Below are 23,014 nucleotides of genomic sequence, written 5' to 3' on the forward strand. Positions count from 1 at the left end.
GCATTTACCTTTGGGAACTGCATGGCAGTAGAGAGGGAGAGGACTGCGCCATTAGTGTGTTACCCCCTCATCAAGCTCCACGTTGGCTGTTATCGAGGAGCTGGAAGGGCCGCTGGTGATTGACCGGGAGATAAATGGGGTGTGAGGTCTGGGGAGGACGATGAGGAGGCAAAGTGCCTGGAGGAACTCCAGAGTCGGAGAGATGGAGTAAGAGAGGAACAGTCAATGTCATGTCAACTTCTGCTGGGAATCTGATGTTCAGACTAGGGTGTGCTATGTCACGTCTGCTGGGAATCTGATGTTCAGGCTAGGGTGCATCATGTCAACTTCTGCTGGGAACCTGATATTCAGGCTCGGGCGTACTGGGGATCATTGCACCTGACCCCGAGATATTGGACAGTTGGCAGTCAGGATTACTCGGGCTCAATAAAGGCTCCCCGTGGGATGACCATCCCATCATGCAGCACTGGTTCTTGTTTGAATCCGCGGAATTATTCTTGACCGATCAGGTTGGTGAGAAGGAGGATGGATCTGATGGTTTGAAGCAAGTTGGCTTTGGAGGAATTGGTGGGGGTGGGTCAAAGGTTGAGAAAGCGGGGTGGTCTTAGAAATGCAGGAGAAGGGTGGAGGTTGAGTCTCTCTGGGAGCAGGAATCCTTTTGCGGCGTCCCGTCTTAACGTGATGCCGGGACCCCCATTATCCGGGAATGAGTAAACGGGAAGGGTTGCCTTTGGGAATGGTACAGCAGTGTTAGGAGAAGAGAGAGAGAGAGAGAGAGGGTTCGCGAGTTACCCAGGGACAGGAGGTGGGAAGGATGTGGAGTGGGTGGGACGGGCTGAAGGACGATGGGTAGAATGGGTAGAACGGCCGTTCCACACCCCACACATCCCCGCCTTGCGTCCTCAGAGGCGGGTGAGATGTATTCCCTTGCCTTTGGAGGGCACTGGCTAGGCAGGTTGGTTGGTGTGGTCATGGGGAAGGACTGGTCGGCGATAGGGAGCAATGCCAACAGCCCAGGTTCGATTCCAAGGTGTGGACAGGCAGGAGGCCGGAAGAACACAGCAGGCGAGGCAGCATCAGGAGGTGGAGAAGGTGACGTTTCGGGTGTGACCCTTCTTCAGCACTCCCAGTTCTTGAGCTCTCCATTTCCATCTCCAGGCGGACATTTACCGTGAGCCCACAGACTCGCACAGCTACCTGGACCACACCTCCTCCCACCCAGTATCCTGCAAAACTCCCATCACCATTCTCCCAATTTCCCCCGCCTTTGCCCAGATTCAGAGGCATTCCACTCCCAAGCATCCCAGATGTCCAACCTGAGGAGGGGTTACACGCAATAAATTGACATCTCCACCTTCTAACACTCTTCCTGCATGTCCACCTTGGATTCGACCATCTGCGGGTTTTGTTTCGTCCCTAACCAGGTTCGATTCCAGGCAAGGTCACCTTAACAGTTCCCCCCATCATCACCTCTGCCCTTCACAACCTAGCCCCCATGGCTGATGACCCTCTGATTAAGCTCAGCCCACAGTCGTTTATACCTCCCCGTCAAATACGACAAGGTTAACCTTGCCTCTCGGTGAGCTGAGGCACCTGAGGCAGTTGGTGTCAGGGGAACCAGACGTCGAAAGACGCCAACGTCTTGAGAAGTCAGCGCTTGGCTCACCCAGCAGTGAGGGGGTGAAAACGAGACAAGTCCCAGGTCGCAGGGTCAGAGAGAGGTTTAACTGCAGCGCCACTCTACTGTTGACCCTCAATGCCCGCGTTCTGATTGGACATTTCAGAATTGGACCTCGATTAATTCTCACGGTTGCACGGTGATTGGAAAGGGGTCAGAACAGTAGCTTTCCTTCCTTTGAACGTCACGGGGTTACACCAAGCCCAATGTCTTCTTGTCGCCTTTTTCATTCCCTTGTACCATCGAGCTAAACGGGGCATAGGTCCTATCCAAAAGTACCCTCCTTTTGAGATTCCTGTTCGGGCAATGCCAGGAGTGTCATGGGGTGCCAAGGTAGACGTATCGTCTCTCCGCTGACCAGGTGCTCCATCCAATCCTGCCAATGGCCATGAGCCAAGAACTACTGCTTATGCGTGCTGGTTTCCCACCCATCCCTCCAAACCAAGCACACCTCCACACAACTCACCCCTCTTATCCAAACCCACCTCCCTGCCCTACTCCCCCAACACCAAACAAGGTGACCGACTGCACGACACTGCCAGCGGATTGGCCCATTCCAACTTGCCAAACGTTCCATCATTGTCAAAGTTCCAATTGGGGAATAACAAGAAGACACATTAACCCCACAGGCTGCTATCAGCTCCAGAAACAGGCTGGGTGCTGCTTTCCTGAGGCAATTAGGGACGGAGAACGTAATGCTGGTCCCAGCCGGTGGTGAAAGGATAAAAATGTTACCCTCCCAAGTGGTAAATGCCAGAGGGTGGTTAAGAGCTGGTTTCACAGAGACGGGTACATACTTTTCCAATCAGAGCTTCATTTCTGCTCACGTTCCACCAATCATGAATATTCACAAATTACCATTGCCCCATCAAACAACTGCCCTTTTGATATTCAATGGTGTTATCATCACTAAATCTAACCATCACCCCCTTGACATTCAATGGTGTTATCATCACTAAATCTAACCAACACCCCCTTGTCATTCAATGGTGTTACCATCACTGAATCTAACCAACACCCCAGAACATTCAATGGAGTTACCATCACTGAATCTAACCACCGCCCCTTGACATTCAATGGTGTTACAATCACTGAATCTAACCACCTCCCCCTTGATATTCAATGGTGTTGCCATCACTGAATCTAACCATCTCCCCCTTGACATTCAATGGTGTTACCACCACTGAATCTAAACATCGCCCCTTGACTACCTATGGAGTTACCATCACTGAATCTATCCACCACCCCTTGACATTCAATGGAGTTACCATCAATGAATCTATCCACCGCCCTTTGACATTCAGTGATGTTACCATCACTGAATCTAACCATCACCCCCTTGGCATTCAATGGTGTTACCATTATTGAATCTAACCATCGCCCCTTGACATTCAATGGTGTTACCATCACTGAATCTATCCACCACCCCTTGACATTCAATGGTGTTACCGTCACTGAATCTAACCATCACCCCCTTGGCATTCAATTGTGTTACCATCACTGAATCTAACCATCACCCCCTTGTCATTCAATGGAGTTACCATCACTGAATCAAACCAATACCACAGAACATTCAATGGAGTTACCATCACTGAATCTAACCACCGCCCCTTGACATACAATGGTGTTACCACCACTGAATCTAACCATCGCCCACTGACATTAAATGGTGTTACCATCACTGTATCTATCCACCGCTCCTTGACATTCAATGGTGTTACCAGCACTGAATCTAACCATCACCCCCTTGATATTCAATGGTGTTACCATCACTGAATCTAACCAACACCCCAGAACATTCAATGGAGTTACCATCACTGATTTGAACCACCGCCCGTTGACATTCAGTGGTGTTACCATCATTGAATCTAACCATCGCCCTTTTATATTCAATGGTGTTCCCATCACTGAATCAAACCATCATCACCTTGACATTCAATGGTGTTACCATCACTGAATCTATCCACCGCCCTTTGACATTCAATGGTGTTCCCATCACTGAATCTAACCATCGCCCCTTAACATCCAATGGTGTTACCATCACTCAATCGAACCATCTCCCCCTTGACATCCCATGGCATTTCTGTCACAAAATCTAACCATCTCCCCCTGAACATTCAATGGTGTTACCATCACTGAATCTAACCATCGCCCCTTTGGCATTCAATGGTGTTACCATCACTGAATCTAACCATCACTCCCTTGACATTCTATGGTGTTACCATCACTGAATCTAACCATCACCCCCTTGACATTCAATGGAGTTACCATCACTGAATCTAACCACCGCTCCTTGACATTCAATGGTGTTACCATCACTGAATCTAACCATTTCCCCCTTGATATTCAATGGTGTTATCATCACTGAAACTATCTCCCCCTTGACATTCAATGGTGTTACCATCACTGAATCAAACCATCATCAGCTTGACATTCAATGGCGTTACCATCACTGAATCAAACCATCATCACCTTGGCATTCAATGGTGTTACCATCACTGAATCTAACCATCACCCCTTTGGCATTCAATGGTGTTACCATCACTGAATCTAACCATCACCCCCTTGACGTTCTTTGGTGTTACCATCACTGAATCTAACTATCTCCCCCTTGACATTCAATGGTGCTACCATCACTGAATCAAACCATCATCACCTTGATATTCAATGGCGTTACCATCACTGAATCTAACCATCTCCCCCATGACATTCAATAGTGTTACCACCACTGAATCTAACCATTGCCCCTTGACATTCAATGGTGTTACCATCACTGAATCAAACCATCATCACCTTGACATTCAATGGCGTAACCATCACTGAATCTAACCATCTCCCCCGTGACATTCAATGGTGTTACCACCACTGAATCTGACCATCGCCCCTTGACATTCAATGGTGTTACCATCATTGAATCTATCCACCACCCCTTGACATTCAATGGTGTTCCCATCACTGAATCTAACCATCGCCCCTTTATATTCAATGGTGTTCCCATCACTGAATCAAACCATCATCACCTTGACATTCAATGGTGTTACCACCACTGAATCTAACCATCGCCCCTTGACATTCAATGGTGTTACCATCACTGAATCTAACCATCTCCCTCTTGACATTCAATGGTGTTACCACCACTGAACCTAACCATCGCCCCTTGGCATTCAATGGTGTTACCATCACTGAATCTAACCATCGCCCCTTTATATTCAATGGTGTTTCCATCACTGAATCAAACCATCATCACCTTGACATTTAATGGTGTTACCACCACTGAATCTAACCATCGCCCCTTGACATTCAATGGTGTTACCATCACTGAATCTAACCATCTCCCTCTTGACATTCAATGGTGTTACCACCACTGAACCTAACCATCGCCCCTTGGCATTCAATGGTGTTACCATCACTGAATCTAACCATCGCCCCTTTATATTCAATGGTGTTTCCATCACTGAATCAAACCATCATCACCTTGACATTTAATGGTGTTACCATCACTGAATCTATCCACTGCCCTTTGACATTCAATGGTGTTCCCATCACTGAATCTAACAATTGCCCCTTAACATCCAATGGCGTTACCATCACTCAATCGAACCATTTCCCCCTTGACATCCAATGGCGTTACTGTCACTAAATCTAACCATCTCCCCCTGAACATTCAATGGTGTTACCATCACTGAATCTAACCATCACCCCCTTGACATTTAATAGTGCTACCATCACTGAATCTAACCATCACCCCCTTGACATTTTCTGGTGTTACCAGCACTGAATCTAACCATCACCTCCTTGACATTCTATGGTGTTACCATCACTGAATCTAACCATCACCCCCTTGACACTCTATGGTGTTACCATCACTGAATCTAACCATCACCCCCATGACATTCTATCGTGTTACCAGCACTGCACCTATCCACCATCCTTTGACATTCAATGGTGTTTCCATCACTGGATCTAACCATCGCCCCTTAAAATCCAATGGTGTTACCACCACTCAATCTAACCATCTCCCCCTGAACATTCAATGGTGTTACCATCACTTAATCTAACCATCTCCCCCGAACATTCAATGGTGTTACCAGCACTAAATCTAACCATCACCCCCTTGACATTCAATGGTGTTACCATCATTGAATCTAACCATCACCCTCTTGACATTCACCCACCAACCCCCAGCAGTACACTCCTACCATCCAATCACTGCCTCTGTCTTCATAGGGTGGGGGCATAGAGATGTACACCAGAAGCAGACCCTTCGGTCGAACTCGTCCACATCGACCAGATATCCCAACTCAATCTCATCCCATTTGTCAGCACTTGGCCCATATCCCTCTAAGCTTTGCCTATACACATCCCCATTCAGATGCCTTTTCAATGCTGTCATTATACCAGCCTCCACCACTTACTCTGGCAGCTCATTCCATACACGCACCACCCTCTGCTTGAAAAGGTTGCCCTTCGGTCTCTTTTAAGTGTTTCTCCCTCTCCATAACCTCTATCATTCTGGGTTCCCTCACCCCAGGGGAAACACCTTATCTATTCATCCTATCCATGCACCTCACAGTTTTATAAACCTCTATAAGGTCACCTCTTCAACCTCCGACACTCCAGAGAAAACAGCCCCAGCCTATTCAGCCTTCAGTCTTACCCACTGCTCCCTGAGCAGTTGCCCAACGCTGACCTGCTTCCCTGCATGCTACCCGATCCTTACCCCCATCGGAGGAGGCCAGTCTCCAACCCCCTACCCTCACCCCATCACCTTCTGCCCAGCGTCTGAGCCCCAGTCCATCTTGAGGTGACCCTCTGCACCACTCCCCCAGGCAGAATCCTTTCTTGATCGAGTCTCACCTTGGAACACCATCTTGGTGGGGTATGGGGTGCTTGAGAGCGGACCTGATGGCTGTAGGGGCTTGGAGTCACGTGTGGGCCTGGGTTGGGTAAAGTGAGCTCCCCTCCTTCAACCCAGAACAACCCACATCAACCCAATGGGTCTCTTGACAGTGTTGGGTCCACCATTAATAAGTCCAATGGTATTATGTCCCATGATGAACTTGACCAGGCTGTTGGTTTCTGGGGTGGGATTTGAACAGAGGAGCGTGTACCTGGGAGATCCGAAACACGGGTGAGGTCATCGCTGCACCTCTTCCCAGCCCTTGCCCTCAAGACAGGTGCCACCCAGAACCCTGGACCTTGCCAACAACTGAAACACAGGAACTGTGATGGGTGACACCACGATATTGTGGATGCATTTGTTTGGCACGGTTCTCTGGTTCACGTCGCCAACTTGCTCAAAAAGCACACCTCCACACAACTCCAGGGTAGGCCTCGTCACTCAATAGTGCCCAGCTGCTGGGAGGTCCACCCTCTGGAGGGACACCCATGGACAGTGGCTGATGATGGGGATGGGGTGAGGCAGTAAGGGACAACGTTTTGGCTCTCTGAGCAGGTGGTGGTGAATCCACAGAATCCCTGCAGTGTGGAAACAGGCCCTTCAGGTCCACACTGACCCTCTGAAGAGTAACCCACCCAGACCCATTCCCCTCACCGATATTTACCCCTGACTAATGCACTAACACGATGGGCATTAGCACGGCCAATCCACCCTAACCTGCACATCCCTGGACACTATGGGATAATTTAGCATGGCCAATTCACCCTAACCTGCACATCCCTGGACACTATGGGATAATTTAGCACAGCCAATCCACCCTAACCTGCACATTTTTGGACTGTGGGAAGAAACCGGAGCAAACTCCACACAGACAGTCACCCGAGGGAGAGATCGAACTTGGGTCCCTGGCGTTGTGAGGCAGCGGGACTAACCACTGAGCCATTGCAGCGGGGAGGAGTCTTAGACCGGTGGGGGAGACCTGCGGAGTTATATTGAGGGAGGTGGGGGGTGCGGGGCAGGATCATGGAGAGTGGCACGCAGATGAGGACAGGCCACGCGGTCTGAGGTGATGCCAAAGCCTGTTCTTTCTCTTACAATGCTCCAGCCACATCTGGGCAACACCAGCTGAGCCAATGTCTGTTCGCCCCGGTCCCTTGAACCCGAGGGGCTTGCCTGTGCCATCTCAGAAGGTGGGGGGAGTGGTGGTGGCCGCGTTGCACTGGGTTTGGAGTCACATGGACTCCAGACCAGGGAGGGACGGCCGGGTCCCTTCACTTAAAAGCCACGGTTTTGGCAACCAACCGGTAATGGCCTACCGCTGACACCAAGGCGTGGCCACGGTGGGATTTGAACCTGCGTCCTCCTGGGGCATTACTTTGTTGGGGTTGGGGTCGGTGTCAGAGCTGCTATAGCTCAGTTACTCCACCACCTGCTCCACGTCGCCCCCCCCAACTTGCATGGCGAAGGTTGAGAGAAAGCAGAGTGGGTTCACACCGTGTTCAAAGTCTGACCAGTTCTGAGGGCGAGGGGGAACCAGTCGGGATCGGCCAGAGCCGCAATACCCTTCGCAACCAGGGTGAGGCATGGTTTGGGGCGGGGTACTCAAATGTCGGTGTTGTTTTTAGTGTGACTTGTAGCGTGAGGAGGTCAGTCAGTCAGACTATGAAGCCAGCCTTGCTGCCGAGGAAGGGAAGGAGTCGAAGATGTTGAAGGGGGTTGATAGGCCGGTTGTCCCAGCAGCCTCTGGGCTGTTGAGTCTCGGCCCTCCTAGCTGACCAGTTTCGCCCCAAACATCTGGGAGAACAAAATGGCCGACATTGTGGGGGATAGCCAAAGGACTTCAAACCATCAGTTCCCGCCTTTCCCTCTCCTCTGTTGATGCCCACCCCCCTCCAAACAAGGTGAAACATTAATGTCCCCCTCACCGAGGGGTGTAAATCAGACATGAAAATGGAAAACATCAGCCCTCTCCCCAACCCCTTCCCTCAGCAATAATGCCCCCCTTCCCCCACCCAACCCACACCCTTGTCAGGCAGACCTGTCGACGTAACTGAGGCCATCGGTAACGGATTGTATTCCCATCTTTTCTTCCTTCGTTTCGTTCCCCCTCCCTTCTTCCAACACCCCTCACCCCACCTCTCCCACGGCCCACCTGGGCAGGTGACCATCTCAGTGGATGGGATCTTGACGACCACAGGTTACACGCAGGAGGACTACACCATGTTGGGTTCCGATGACTTCTTCTACATCGGGGGGAGCCCGAGTACAGCAGACCTGCCTGGTTCACCCGTCAGCAACAACTTCATGGGGTGCCTGAAGGACGTGAGTATCACAGAGACGTCACGTGCAACCTCCTGTTGACACTGACCCTGGGCGCTCAGCTCCCACCGCAGGGGCAGCTGTTCAGTGCTTCGGATAATGGCGATCCAGACGGCGTTACTTTGATTCAGCACAGTTCTGTTTCGTTGCATGAATTCACCTTCGACTTGATGTCCATTCAGCACCTCAGCTCAGTTGTTTTCGACTTCCCGAAAGAATCGAGGGAGCTTTAGTCTGTATTTCAACGCAAATCTGGGAGTGTTTGATGGGGATAGTGTAGAGGAAGCTCTACTCTGTATCTAACCCCGTGCTGTCCCTATCCTGCGAGTGTTTGATGGGAGACAGTGTAGAGGGAGCTTTACTCTGTATCTAACCCCGTGCTGTCCCTGTCCTGGGGAGTGATTGATGGGTACAGTGTAGAGGGATCTTTACTCTGTATCTAACCCCGTGCTGTCCCTGTCCTGGGGAGTGTTTGATGGGGTTAGTGTAGAGGGATCTTTACTCTGTATCTAACCCCGTGCTGTCCCTGTCCTGGGGAGTGTTTGATGGGGGACAGTGTAGAGGGAGCTTTATTCTGTATCTAACCCCGTGCTGTCCCAGTCCTGGGGAGTGTTTGATGGGGGGACAGTGTAGAGGGAGCTTTACTCTGTATCTAACCCCGTGCTGGCCCTGTCCTGGGGACACGGACAGCACAGGGTTAGATACAGAGTAAAGCTCCCTCTACACTGTACCCATCAAACACTCCTCACGATAGAGACAACATGGGGTTAGAGACAGAGTAAAGCTTCCTCTACACTGTACCCATCAAACACTCCTCATTACAAGGACAGCATGGGGTTAGAGACAGAGTAAAGCTCCCTCTACACTGTCCCCAATCAAACACTCCCAGGGACAGGGACAACACGGGGTTAGATACAGAGTAAAGCTCTCTCTACACTGTCCCCCATCAAACACTCCCCAGGATAGGGACAGCACAGGGTTGGATACAGAGTAAAGCTTCCTCTACACTATGGGCTAACCTGCCTCTCCATTCCTTTCAGGTGGTTTACAAGAACAATGACTTTAAGCTGGAGCTGTCACGCCTGGCCAAGGAGGGGGACTCCAAGATGAAGGTGCACGGGGACCTGGTGTTCCGATGTGAGAACGTGGCTGCCCTGGACCCAGTGACCTTTGAAGCCCCCGAAGCGTACATCGCCCTCCCCAAGTGGAATACCAAGAAGACGGGCTCGGTCTCCTTTGATTTCTGTACCACGGAACCCAATGGTCTGCTCCTGTTCAGCCACGGCAAGAGGCAACACCAGAAGGAGACGCGTGCCGAGCGGCTCCAGAAGGTGGATTACTTTGCCATGGAGCTGTTGGACGGGTTCCTGTTCCTGCTCCTGGACATGGGCTCGGGGGCCATCAAGATCCGCGCCACCAACAAAAAGGTCAACGATGGGGAGTGGTGCCATGTCGACTTCCAGAGAGACGGCCGTTCAGGTCAGGCAGCACATCTTCACCGGGGCTGTGGGAGTGTGGGGGGAGGTCTGAGAGAGAGTGTGGGTGTCAGAGACAGAGAGAGGGTGAGAGTGTGGGGGTATCTGAGAGAGAGAGGATGTGAGTATGGGGGGATCTGAGAGAGAGGGAGAGAGTGTGTGGGTGTGTGTCTGAGAGAAAGAGAGAGTGTGTGTGTGTGAGGGTCTGAAAGAGAGAGAGGGTGTGAGTGTGTGTGGGGGGGGGGGTCTGGGAGAGGTGTGAGTGTGTGTGCCTGAGAGAGAGTGTGGATGTGTGAGAGAGAGACAGTGTGAGTGTGGGTGTCAGAGAGAGTGTAGGGTGGGTCTGAGAGAGAGAGAAATAAAGTGTGAGTGTGTGTGTCAGTGTCTGAGAGAGTGTGAGTGTCTGAGACAGTGTGTGTATTTGAGAGAGAGTGTGAGTGTCAGAGAGAGGGTGTGAGTGTGTGTGGGTATCTGTGGGAGAGAGAAAGAGCGAGAGGGAGAGAGTGTGTGTGTGTGTGGATATCTGTGAGAGAGAGAGAAAGAGCGAGAGAGTGAGTGTGGGTATCGGTGAGAGAGAGAGAGAGAGAGGGAGAGAGTGTGTGTCTGAGAGAGAGAGAGCCTGTGTGCATGCATGCCTGAGAGAGTGTGTGTGTGTGTATGCAAGTGTGTGCCTGTCTATGTGTGGGTGTCTGAGAGAGAGAGAATGTGAGTATGTGTGTATGTCTGAGAGAGAGTGTGTCAGTATGTGAGTGTGTGTGCGTGTCTGAGAGAGAGAATGTGTGTGAGTGTGTGTACCTATGTGTGTGGGTGTCTGAGGAAGAGTGTATGAGAGTGTTTGTGTGAATGTGTGGGTGTCTGAAAGCAAGAGAGAGTGTGAGTGTTTGTGTGTATGTGTGTGTGAGAGAGAATGTGTGTGCGTGTCTGTGGGAGTGTGTGTTAGAGAGATTGTGTTTGTGTGTACATGAGTGTGTGTGTGTGGATGGGTATGCATGTGAATTAGGGTGTGTGAGGCAGTGTGTGCATGTGATGGTATGAGTGTGTGAGAGAGTGTGTGAATGTGTGTGAGTATGTGAATTAGGGCGTGTGCATGTGTGAGTAGAGAGTGTGAGAATGTGAGTGTATATGAATTTGTGTCTGTGGGAGTGAATGTGTGTAAGGAGGTGTATATATGAGTTTGAGGGTGTGTGTATGTGAGTGTATGTGAGGATGTGTTTGATGGTATGTGTATGAGGGTATGTGTTTGAGGGTATATTTGTGAGGGTGTGTGAAGGTGTGTGTACTTGAGTGTGTGTCAGGGTGTAGTGTGATAATGTGTGTAAGAGTGTGTGTTCAGGTGTGTTTATGTGTGAAGGTATGTGTGTGAGGAATGTATGTGTGTGTGCATGAGGGTCTTGTCAGGGTGTGTGTGAACATATGTCTGTGAGAGTGTGAGGGGGTATGTGAGGGTGTGTGTGTAATAGTGAAAGTGTGCATGAGTGTGTCTGGGAAGGTGTGTTTGAGTTTGTATATGAGGGTGCGTGTGAAGGTGTGTGAGAGCGAGAGTGTGTGTATGTGTTAATGTGTGATGGTGCGTGTGTGGGCGGGTGTGACAGTGTGGAGGAGGGTGGATGTGAGCATGTTCGTGAGAAGTGTGTGTGGGAGAAAGTGTACACGTGTGTGAAAAAGTGTGAGTGTGACCGAGTGTTTGTCTATGAGAGATTGTGAGAGATGTATGAGAGTCTGTGTATGTTTGAGTGTGTGTCAGTATATGTTAGTGAGTGTGTGTTAGTGTGTGTGAGCAGATGTGTGCATTTGAGAGGGTGTGCGTGAGTCTGTGTGTATGTACGCGTGTAAGAGGGTACACATGAGAGAATGTGCGTGTGTGTGTTTTTGTGTGTTGTGTATGTATATGAGTGTTTGTATGTGTTCATGAGTGTCTTGAGTGTGTGTGCGAGAACGTGTATGAGTGAGTAGGTGTATGTGTGGTGGGGCGGGGGGGGGGGGGGCGGCAATGATGGGAAAAATATGCCTTACCTCTCTCATGAGCATCACCACTGATCCTCTCCCCTCACATCCCACCACCCCTCACCCCTGCTCCTGGATACAGCTGCCATATCCCCATCCCTGAAGGCTGTGAGTAAATTGGATGGGTTATATTTTATTCACAAGAGCAATGTTAGTTGTCATGCTCACTGTACTGACATACAAACATGAGTAGACCACTCTGCCCATCTACTAACTAAGATGTCGGCTGCCCTGATTTTAAGTTTGACTCCACACTCCCGCGAAACCCTTGAGTAATCTTTCAGCCACTCGGCAACTCAAGAACCCATCTCCGCATGCCTTCAAAGGACTTGCCATTTCAAGTTTCAGAGGGTTTCTCATAGATTGCTAGCGGTGACACTACCCTGCGGGTGGGACAGAGGCAGCCATTTGTAGCTTGATTCACTGGGTAGATTCATTGGCTGGGTTCACTTTCCCGAACACCACACTTGGAATCTCTTCTGTGGTGATGTCCTCAATGGGACAGAGGAGAGCATGCAGATTGACAAAGAGTTGGGCACCTGGAGTGACAAAGTCCCGCTGCTTTACCACCACCCCTGCTTTGCATGTCTGGTTGAACCTGGGGCTCCAGACCCAGGAGGAGGGGACACTACCGTGGGAAGGAAAGACAGCAGACCTTTCTCAGGAAGACCTACCCCTCGTCGGGACACTGCAGGTCTCTGCACCACTTTCGACTGCAATCATTTACCTTGGCCAAAGAGACTTGAAACGAGATGATAATGTCAACAGACCCCCAAGGTTCCATGCGCACACTGAGGACGGTGCCAGCCCAAGCAGACCAATGGAATTTAATCCCGATAAACATGAGATGATGGATTTTGGGAGGTCCAGTCAGGACCACTATAGATGGTATGTCCCGAGAGACAGTACTGAGGAAGGGACTTTGGTGTACAAGTCTACAAGATCTCTGAAGGTGCCAACGCAGCTAGAGAGGGTAGTGAGGATGGCACACATGGCACTGGGTTGTGGAATGTCAGAGCAGGGACATCCTTTTATAACTTTGTCCAACCTCAGGTAGGCCGCAGGTGGAATACTGTGTGGAGTTCCGGTCACTGCATTATTGGTGGGACATGATTGCGATGGAGAGGGTGCAGAGGAAGTTCACCAGGCGCTGCCTGCCCTGGAGAGTCTCAGTTGTGAGAGGGACTGGATTAGATTGGGCTTGTTTTCCCTGGAGCAGAGGGGATTGGTCATGGATGGTGATTGACATGTGTAAAATTGAGAGACATACATTGGAGTGTGTTGTGAGAATCATTTCCCCATGGCAGACATATCTACGACCGGAGGGCATAAGTTTGAGGGAAGGACTAGGTGGTTTCGAAGAGGATCTGAGGAAATATTTCTCACCCAAAGGATGGTAGAAAGGTGGAAGGTGCTCCCTGAGAGAATGATAGCAGGTTCTTCAGGCAACATTTCAGAAGAAGCATATAGATGAGCACTTAAAATGCCTCGGCTATGGACCAAGGATAGGGAAATGGGATTAGTGTAAATGGGATTGGCGTTTGTGGGTCAGCACTGACATGGTGGGCCAAAGGGCCTGTATCTGTGCTGCACTCCCTGAGTGGCTCAGTGGTTAGCACTGCTGCCTCACAGCGCCAGGGACCCGGGTTCGATCCCACTCTCACGGGACTGTCTGTGTGGAGTTTGCACGTTCTCCCTGTGACTGTGTGGAGTTTCTTCCAAGTGCTCCAGTTTCCTTCCACAGTCCAAGGATGTGCAGGTTAGGGTGGATTGGCCATGCTAAATTGTCCCATAGTGTTCAGGGATGTACTGGTTAGGGTGGATTGGCCGTGCTAAATTGTCCCATAGTGTCCAGGGATGTACAGGTTAGGGTGGATTGGCCGTGCTAAATTGTCCCATAGTGTCCAGGGATGTACAGGTTAGGGTGGATTGGCCATGCTAAATTGTCCCATAGTGCCTAGGGATGTGCAGGTTAGGGTGGATTGGCCGTGCTAAATTGTCCCATAGTGCCCAGGGATATGTAGGTTAGGGTGAATTGGCCATGCTAAATTGTCCCATAGTGTTCGGGGTGTGTAGATGCATTAGTTAGGGGAGATGTAGAATAATAGGGAAAGGGACTGGGTCTGGGTGGGGTACTCTTCGGAGGATCGGTGTGGACTAATTGGGCCAAATGGCCTGTTTCCACACAGTAGGGATTCTATGAAATTCATGGCAATGCAAGTAGATAAGGTGGTAAAAAAGGCATATGGCACGCTTGCCTTTACTGTTCGGGGAATTGAGTACAAGAGTCAGGATGTCATGCTGCAGTTGTGTAAGACTTTGATTAGGCCAAACTTCAGAGTGTTGCATTGAATTCTGGTCGCCACATTACAGGAAGGATGTGGATTCTATGGAGAAGGTGCAGAAGAGGTTTCCCAGGATGCTGCCTGGATTAGAGGGTATGAGCTGTAAGGAGAGGCTGGAAAAACACAGGTTGTTTTCTCTGGAGGCTGAGGGGAGACTTGATAGAAGGCTACAAAATTATGAGATGCAGATAGGATTGATAGTCTGAATCATTTTCCCAGAGTTGAAATGTCTAATACTGGGGTGCATGCATTTAAGGTGAGAGGGGGAAAGTTCAAATGAGATGTGAGGGACATGTTTTTTACACAGAGAGTGGTAGGAGTGTGGAACGCATTGCTAGGGGTGGTAGTGGAAGCAGACACAATGGGGGCTTTTAGTTAAACACATGAATATGCAAGGGATGGAGGGAGATGGACCAAGGGCAGGCAGAAGGGATGAGTTTAATTTGGCACAATATTGTGGGCCGGAGGGTCTGCTCCTGTGCGATACTGTTCTACATTCTATGACTGGAGAGATGCAAACGTTCATGGATGTGCACTCATTCCTGGGTCTCTCCCTCCCCTGCCCCTCAGTGGGCACAGTGAAGTTAAATCCCTCAAGGAGGTCGTCCCAACAGTCCCCACTCCTCCACAGACAGCACCTTCCGAACCCACGACCACTTCGAAGGAGAAAGACAAGGGCAGCAGATACATGGGAACACCATCCCCCTTGCAAGTTCCCACCAATCCCCATTACAACTTTGGAATATATCGGCCGTTCCTTGGGTCAGAATCCTGGAACTCCCTCTCCAAGTGCATTGTGGGTCTACCCACAGCACATGGACTGCAGTGGTTCAAGATGGCCGCTCAACCCCACCTTCTCAAGAGGGGCATTTAGGGATGGGAGGGGGCAATAAAAAACTGGGCCCAGTCCATGACGCACACATCCCCCAAGTGAATATAAAAACAGAGCTGCATTCACTGGCACTGAAGTGTCTGGGCTCCCCATAAGTTATTAGTTTACAAAGAAGAGCAGGCTCTGAGTGATCTGGGGCAAGATGGAGTATTCCTAGCCTCAGTTGACACGCTATGATGCTGCAATGTGCGTGTCGTTTCCAGATATTGACTGTGAGAGCAGGGTACAAGTTGAAACAGGAAGATTCAAAGTAAAAGAGAGTTAGTAATGCCAAAGAATTGCGCGTTGCCAAATTATAAACAACCACTTTGGTTCCTCATGTTCCCAACCGGGTTGAACGTAGGAAAACTGTTTAATATTCATTTGCAGGGTTAACAACATCGTTGGCTAGAATAACATCTATTACCCCATCCCTAATTGCCCAGATGGGCAGTCAAGAGTCAACCACATGGTCTGGAGTCACATGTAGGCCCAGACCGGGTAAGGATGGCAGTTTCCTTCCCGAAAGGGACATCAGTGAATTTGATGGGGTTTTCCCCCAACAAGATTGTGAGGGACCCTCGCTGAAAATGAGAGAGAGAGAGGGAGAGGGACTCTTGTTGAAAATGAGAGTGTGAGGGACCCTCACTGAACATGAGAGAGGGTGTGTGAGGGACCCTCACTGAAAATGAGAGAGAGATATCATTATGAGACAACTCTTAACTCCAGACTTGGATTCAAATTTCACCATCTGCTGTGGCAGGATTTGAACCTGATTCCCTGGGATATTACCTGCATCTTTGGATTAACAGTTCAACGACAATGCCACTGTGCCATCGCTCCCCCAATTCATTAACAATTCTAATTAATAGATAGAAATTTGATTTTCTAACAAAGGCAAGAGAGGATTGGCAATGTTGATGATAACGCGAATTCGTGCCTTGTGTGGCAATATCCTGGAACAAGAGTGGCACTCAGTCCCTTGAGCGTTCTGGATCTTTCTGTCATTTTCCCGTGCTATCCCATGAGGCATATAACATCCGAGTGCTCTTGATCTCTGTCTTGAGGGCGCCCAACGACTGAATCATGTGTTCAGGGGGGTTTTGGACTGTTTGACTGCCCATCATTGGGTTGACCCCTCACGCCCTCTCTAGTCGCTGACCGTGGTGCTGAAGCCAAAACCTCGTGCACTGTGGTTGACCAGACGCTTTCCCAGTTCAGGGTCGACAAGGAAGTGCTGTATCACCAATGGTGCTGTCTGTCCAATGACAGATTCCCTGAGGAGAACGAAGAATCAACCACACTGAGGTGGAGTCTTAGCTGGAAACCAACCCTTCGGTCCACTTGCCCAATGCAGCCAATTTTCATAATTTAAAATGGCCCCATTTGCCCTGCTTTTGGTCCATATCGCCTCCAGACCTATCCCATCCATGTACTTGTCCAAATGTTTCTTAACGTTCATGGGCAGCACGGTGGCTAGCACTGCTGCCTCATAGCACCAGGGTCCCAGGGTTCGATTCCACCCTCGGGTGACTGTCTGTGTGGAGTTTGCACATTCTCCCCCCGTGTCTACGTAGGTTTTTCTCCGGGTGCTCCGGTTTCCTCCCATAATCCAAAGATGTGCAGGTTAGGTGAACTGGCCATGCTAAATTGCCCCATAGTTGTTAGGTACATTAGTCAGGGGTACATGTAGGGGAGGGGAATGGGTCTGGGTGGGTTACTTTTCAGAGGATCGGTGTGGACTTGCTGGGCCGAAGGGCCTGTTTCCATATTGTCGGGAATCTAGTGAAAAAAAATGACAAAACTGTACTCACCTCCACCACTACCTCTGGCAGCCCTGTTCCAGACACTCACCACCCTCTGTGTGAAAAAAGTGCACCCCGGATCCTTTTGTATCTCTCCCCTTTCACCTTCAACCTATGCCCTCCGTTGATAGACTCCCCTACCTTGGGGGAAAGCTATCAGTCTACCTTATTGACACCCCTGATGATTTTATAGACCTCTGTAAGCTCATCCCTCAGTCTCCTTCATAACTCAAACCTTCCAGTCCAGGTAGCAATCTTTTCTGCACACGTTCTAGTTTAAGAATATCCTTTCTATAGTGAGGTGGCCGGAACTGCACGCAGTATTCCTGATGTGTGATCTCATGTCGAAGTCAAACCAAGCGAGGACGGTGGATTTTCTGAACAATAATCAATGATAGCTGATGTTAGGTGAAAGTGAGGACTGCAGATACTGGAGGTCAGAGTCTAAATCAGAGCGGTGCTGGAAAAGCACAGCAGGTCAGGCAGCATCCGAGGAGCAGGAGAATCGGGCAGGAGTCCTTCATCAGGAAAAAGTTTTTAATCTCAGATTTGTTCACTGAATTGAAATTCCACCACCATCCCCTGCAGTGGGATTTTGAACTCTGAGCATTAATCGGATACAAACACAGCAATGTTACCACATCCCCTCCTGGGCACTGCCCTTTCCCAGCCTGGCCCTGCATCAGATTCTGGACAGACCAGTAGAGAGGCTGCCTCCCCTGGCAAGCCAAGGCTGCAGAGGGGGCATTTTCCGAAGGGTCGCATAGAAGAAAGAGTCAGCCAATCCCAAACCCTTGTCAGCCATCCCTACTTGCAGCGAAGTGATTAATTAACTATAAGAGACCCGGAACTTAATTCGAATCACAACTGGTTCCAGGTGGGGACAATGGGCTGGATGCTGTGTTGGAATGGATGGTGTGAATGTGTGTGCACTGCAGCCACAAGGACCCAATAAGGAAGAAGGGGATGAAATGTAGACAAACAATGAATTGATCACCTTGTGCATGGGACAACCACTACATTTTTAGCTCCCCACTTCCAGAGTCCTTATAGAGTCATAGAGTCAGAGATGTACAGCATGAAAACAGACCCTTTGGTCCAATCCGTCCATGCCGACTAGATATCCCAACCCAATCTAGTCCCACTTGCCAGCACCCAGCCCATATCCCCCCCAAACCCTTCCTATTCATATACCCATCCAAATGCCTCTTAAATGTTGCAATTGTACCAGCCTCCACCACATCCTCTGGCAGCTCATTCCATACACGTACCACCCTCTACGTGAAAAAGTTGCCCCTTAGGTCCCTTTTAAATCTTTCCCCTCTCACCCTAAACCTATGCCCTCTAGTTCTGGACTCCCCGACCCCAGGGAAAAGACTTTGTCTATTTATCCTATCCATGCCCCTCTATAAGGTTACCCCTCAGCCTCCGACGCTCCAGGGAAAACAGCCCCAGCCTGTTCAGCCTCTCCCTGTAGCTCAGATCCTCCAACCCTGGCAACATCCTCTCGCTAGCCATAGGAGTGGGGCTGGTGGGAACGGCCCAGGAAGTCTCATGCAACTCTCAGAAAGACCAGAATACGGAGCAAGGCCGCTCTTCTCCGCAGGGTTCAGAGCCAGGGGAGGGAGAGTCAGTCCAACCACAGTCATTCCATGGTGGGGTTCAAACCCCCTGACGATATGATTCCTGTAAAAGTTGACCTTGATGTTTTGGTGAAATAAGCGAGATTTAAAATTCGACGGCTGCATATGATTGCGTGGCCTGTGAGTGTAAAAGGGTACAGATGAATTCCCAATTTTAGCCCCATGGTGTGTCACCCAAAGAGTGAAATTGCACTGTCAGAGGCCTTTTCAGTCCCACAATGGGGCCCAGCTTTAGTTCTCTTGAATGAATAGCACGGGAGCCTCTCCCTCAACTACCAACACCCAGCACTAATCCCTGATCATTCACATTGAAAGAGAATCTAACCATCACCCCCTTGACATTCAACGGTGTTACCATCACTGAATCTAACCATCACCCCCTTGACATTCAACGGTGTTACCATCACTGAATCTAACCATCTCACCCTTGACATTAAATGGTGTTTCCATCACTGAATCTAACCATCTCCCCCTTGACATTAAATGGTGTTACCATCACTGAATCTAACCATCTCCCCCTTGACATTAAATGGTGTTACCATCACTGAATCTAACCATCTCCCCCTTGACATTAAATGGTGATACCATCACTGAATCTAACCATCTCCCACTTGACATTAAATGGTGATACCATCACTGACAAACACAATATCAACATCCGTAGAGTTAACATTGACAAGAAACTCAATTGCACTCACCATATTTGTTGTGGCTACAAGAGCAGGTCAGAGACTGGGAATCAGGCAGCGAGTAACTCCCCCAAAACCTGTCCCACCATCAACAAGGCACAAGTCAGGAGGGTCAGGGAATACTCCCCACTTGCCCCTGGATGGGGGCTGCTCCTACAACACTCGAGAAGCTCGACACCATCCAGGACAAAGCAGCCCCCACTCGATTGGCCTCACATCCACTCTGTCCCCCCCCCCCCGACCCCACACGCTCAGTAGCAGCAGTGTGTACCATCTACAAGACGCACTGCAGCAACTCCGAGGCTGCTCAGACAGCACCTTCCAAACCCACTATCATCTAGAAGGACAACGGCAACAGATACATGGGAACACCACCCCCCTGCAAGTTCCCACCACTCTCTATCCCGACTTGGGAATATATCAGCCGTTCCTTGGGTCAGAATCCTGGAACTGCCTCCCCCAGTGCATTGTGGATCTAACTCACAGCACACGGACTGCAGCGGTTCAATATGGCGGCTCACCCTCACCTTCTGCATATAATTAAAAAGTCCTTACAGTGTGGAGATAGGCCATTTGCTCCATTGAGTCCAAACCAACACTGCCAGGCGAAAGTGAGGACTGCAGATGCTGGTGATCAGAGTTGAGAGTGTGGCGCTATAAAAGCACAGTAGGTCAGGCAGCATCCGAGGAGCAGGAGAATGTACGTTTCGGGCATTCCTGATGATGGGCTTTTGATCAAAACATCGATTTTCCTGCTCCTTGGAAGCTGTCTGACCTGCTCTGCTTTTCCAGCAACACACTCTCGACTCCACATCGACCCTCCCAAGAGCATCCTACCCAGGCCCACACCATCCCGGGGGCAATTGGGGATGGGCAGTGAATGATGGCTCACGGGTAAACCTGGAACAAAACGACACAATGTTCTTGCGTTGTCCTACCTCCACTGCAGGCTCGATATCGGTGAACAGCCGCCACTTCCCGTTCGTGGCCAACGGTGAGAGTGAGATCCTGGACCTGGACAGCGACATGTACCTGGGGGGTCTCCCAGAAAACAAGCTGGACCTGGTGCTGCCCCCCGAGCTGTGGACGGCCTTCCTGCGGTACGGCTACGTGGGTTGTGTGCGCGACCTCTTCATCGACGGGCGAAGCCGGGACATCCGGCGCCTGGCTGAGCTCCAGAACACCGGGGGGGTCAGCGGCTTCTGTAGCCGGGAAACCTTGAAGCAGTGCAGCACCAGTCCGTGTCGGAACGGGGGACAGTGCCGTGAGGGCTGGAACCGCTACATTTGTGACTGCACTGGCACCGGCTACTTCGGCAGGAACTGTGAGACGGGTAGGATGCAGCACCGGGCACCGGGATACAGGCACCGGGAACTGGGAGCCAGGCAAGCGGGAACTGGGAGTCGGGCACTGGGAACAGGGAACTGAGATCCAGACCAGCGGGAACTGGGATCCGTGCACCAAGAACTGACAGCCAGACACTGGGAACCGGGAACAGGAACTGGGAAGCTGCACCGGGAACTGGGCACCAGGATCCGTGCACTGGGAACTGAGAACTGGACACCGGGAACTGGGAAGTGAGAACTGGGAAGCTGCACCGGGTACCAGGAACCATGCACTGGGAACTGGGCACCAGGATCCGTGTGCTGGGAACTGAGAACCGGGCACCGGGAAGGAGGAACTGGGAAGCTGCACCGGGCACTGGGAGCCCAGATCCGGGAACTGGGACCCTGACATTGGGAATCAGGCACTGGGAACTGGGATCTGGGCACTGGGAATCGGGCACCGGGAACTGGACATAGGGAACCAGGATACAGACCATGGGAATCGGGCACCGGGAATCGAGGGTGGGGGGGCGGGATTGGCTGCTGTGGTTGTGCGCGGAGGGAGATAGGGAGATCTGAGGGACGGAGGTAGGGAGGTCTGAGGGACGAAGGTCTGAGGGAGGGAGGTAGGGAGGTCTAAGGGACGGAGGGAGGGAAGTCTGAGGGAGAGAGAGGGAGGTCTGAGGGATGGAGGTAGGGAGATCTGAGGGAGAAAGAGGGAGGTTTGAGGGACGGAGGTCTGAGGGACGGAGGGAGGGAGGTCTGAGGGACGGAAGTCTGAGGGAGATAGGGAGGTCTGAGGGAGAGAGAGAGGGAGGTCTGAGGGCCAGAGGGAGAGAGGTCTGAGGGAGAGAGAGAGGGAGGTCTGAGTGATGGAGGGAGGGAGGTCTGAGGGAGAGAGAGAGGGAAGTCTGAGGGACAGAGGTCTGAGGGACCGAGGGAGGCCTGAAGGATGGAGGTCTGAGGGAGAGAGAGAGGGAGGTCTGAGGGATGGAGGTCTGAGGAAGGGAGGGAGGCCTGAGGGAGATAGAGAGTTCTGAGGGAGGTTGTAGTGAGGGGGGATACCTGAGAGAGAGAGAGCTCCAAGGATGGAGTGGGAGCGAGGGACTTCGGAGAGAGGGAGAATGTGAGGTTCGAGGGAGGGATTTATATCCGGGGCAGGGGGTGGAAGGAGAGAAGGTGGTTCAAGGAAGGGGAGCGGTTCGAGGGGAGAGAGAGTGGGGAGACGTGAGGGAGGAGATGGAAGGGGGAAACAGGGAGGGACGGAAGTCTGAGGAGAGAGGGACATGCAACTGGGAGAGGGGGAGGTCTGGGCGGAGAGAGAGTGGGAGGTTGTGATGTGGGGGTGAGCTGGCGGGTGTGTGTGTGTGTGTGTGTGTGGGGGGGTGAAGACCTGTCTGGTCCGAGCTGTGCCTGGAGGGTGGTGACTGGACAGGACGCGGTAGACGAGGGGAAGGAAGTGATCAGGAGTGGAGGGACGGAGATGGTTGGTCGGGGAATCCCCCTCTCTCCCTGTCCCACTGCTCAGAAAGCGGGACAGGGGGCACGTGGGAGATTGAGGGTGGTCTCCCTCACATCAGCTGCCCTTCCCCTCTCCACCCACGAGGGGAAGGGCAGCTGATGCCCTGAAGAAGGGCAGCTTATGCCCGAAACGTCGATTCTCCTGTTCCCTGGATGCTGCCTGACCTGCTGCGCTTTTCCAGCAACACATTTTCACCTCTCCACCCACGCTTGGTTTTGTTTTGCAGAGGGGACCGTCCTCAGCTACGATGGCAGCATGTACATGAAGGTAATCATGCCAACGGTGATGCACACAGAAGCTGAAGACATCTCCCTGCGGTTCATGTCACAGAGAGCCTACGGCCTGCTCATGGCCACCACCTCCAAAGTCTCTGCGGACACCCTCAGGCTTGAGTTGGACGGGGGACGGGTGAAGCTGACCGTCAACTTAGGTAACCTA

General features: G+C 51.1%; 1 protein-coding gene across 1 annotated transcript in view; it reads left to right on the forward strand.

Moving 5' to 3' along the window:
* LOC122543998 (neurexin-1-like) overlaps positions 1-23,014 on the forward strand; it is a 1,169,973-nt gene that overhangs the window by 179,378 nt on the left and 967,581 nt on the right. The window contains exons 4-7 of the mRNA XM_087983596.1: positions 8,739-8,900; positions 9,938-10,376; positions 20,679-21,062; positions 22,803-23,006. Of these exons, the coding sequence (XP_087839722.1) occupies positions 8,739-8,900; positions 9,938-10,376; positions 20,679-21,062; positions 22,803-23,006 (1,189 nt within the window). The remainder of the gene's footprint in view (positions 1-8,738; positions 8,901-9,937; positions 10,377-20,678; positions 21,063-22,802; positions 23,007-23,014) is intronic.

The sequence above is a fragment of the Chiloscyllium plagiosum genome, unplaced genomic scaffold (assembly GCF_037043375.1).
Source record: "Chiloscyllium plagiosum isolate Xiang-an unplaced genomic scaffold, Cpla_swu_hap1 HiC_scaffold_46, whole genome shotgun sequence".
Taxonomy (NCBI): Eukaryota; Metazoa; Chordata; class Chondrichthyes; order Orectolobiformes; family Hemiscylliidae; genus Chiloscyllium; species Chiloscyllium plagiosum.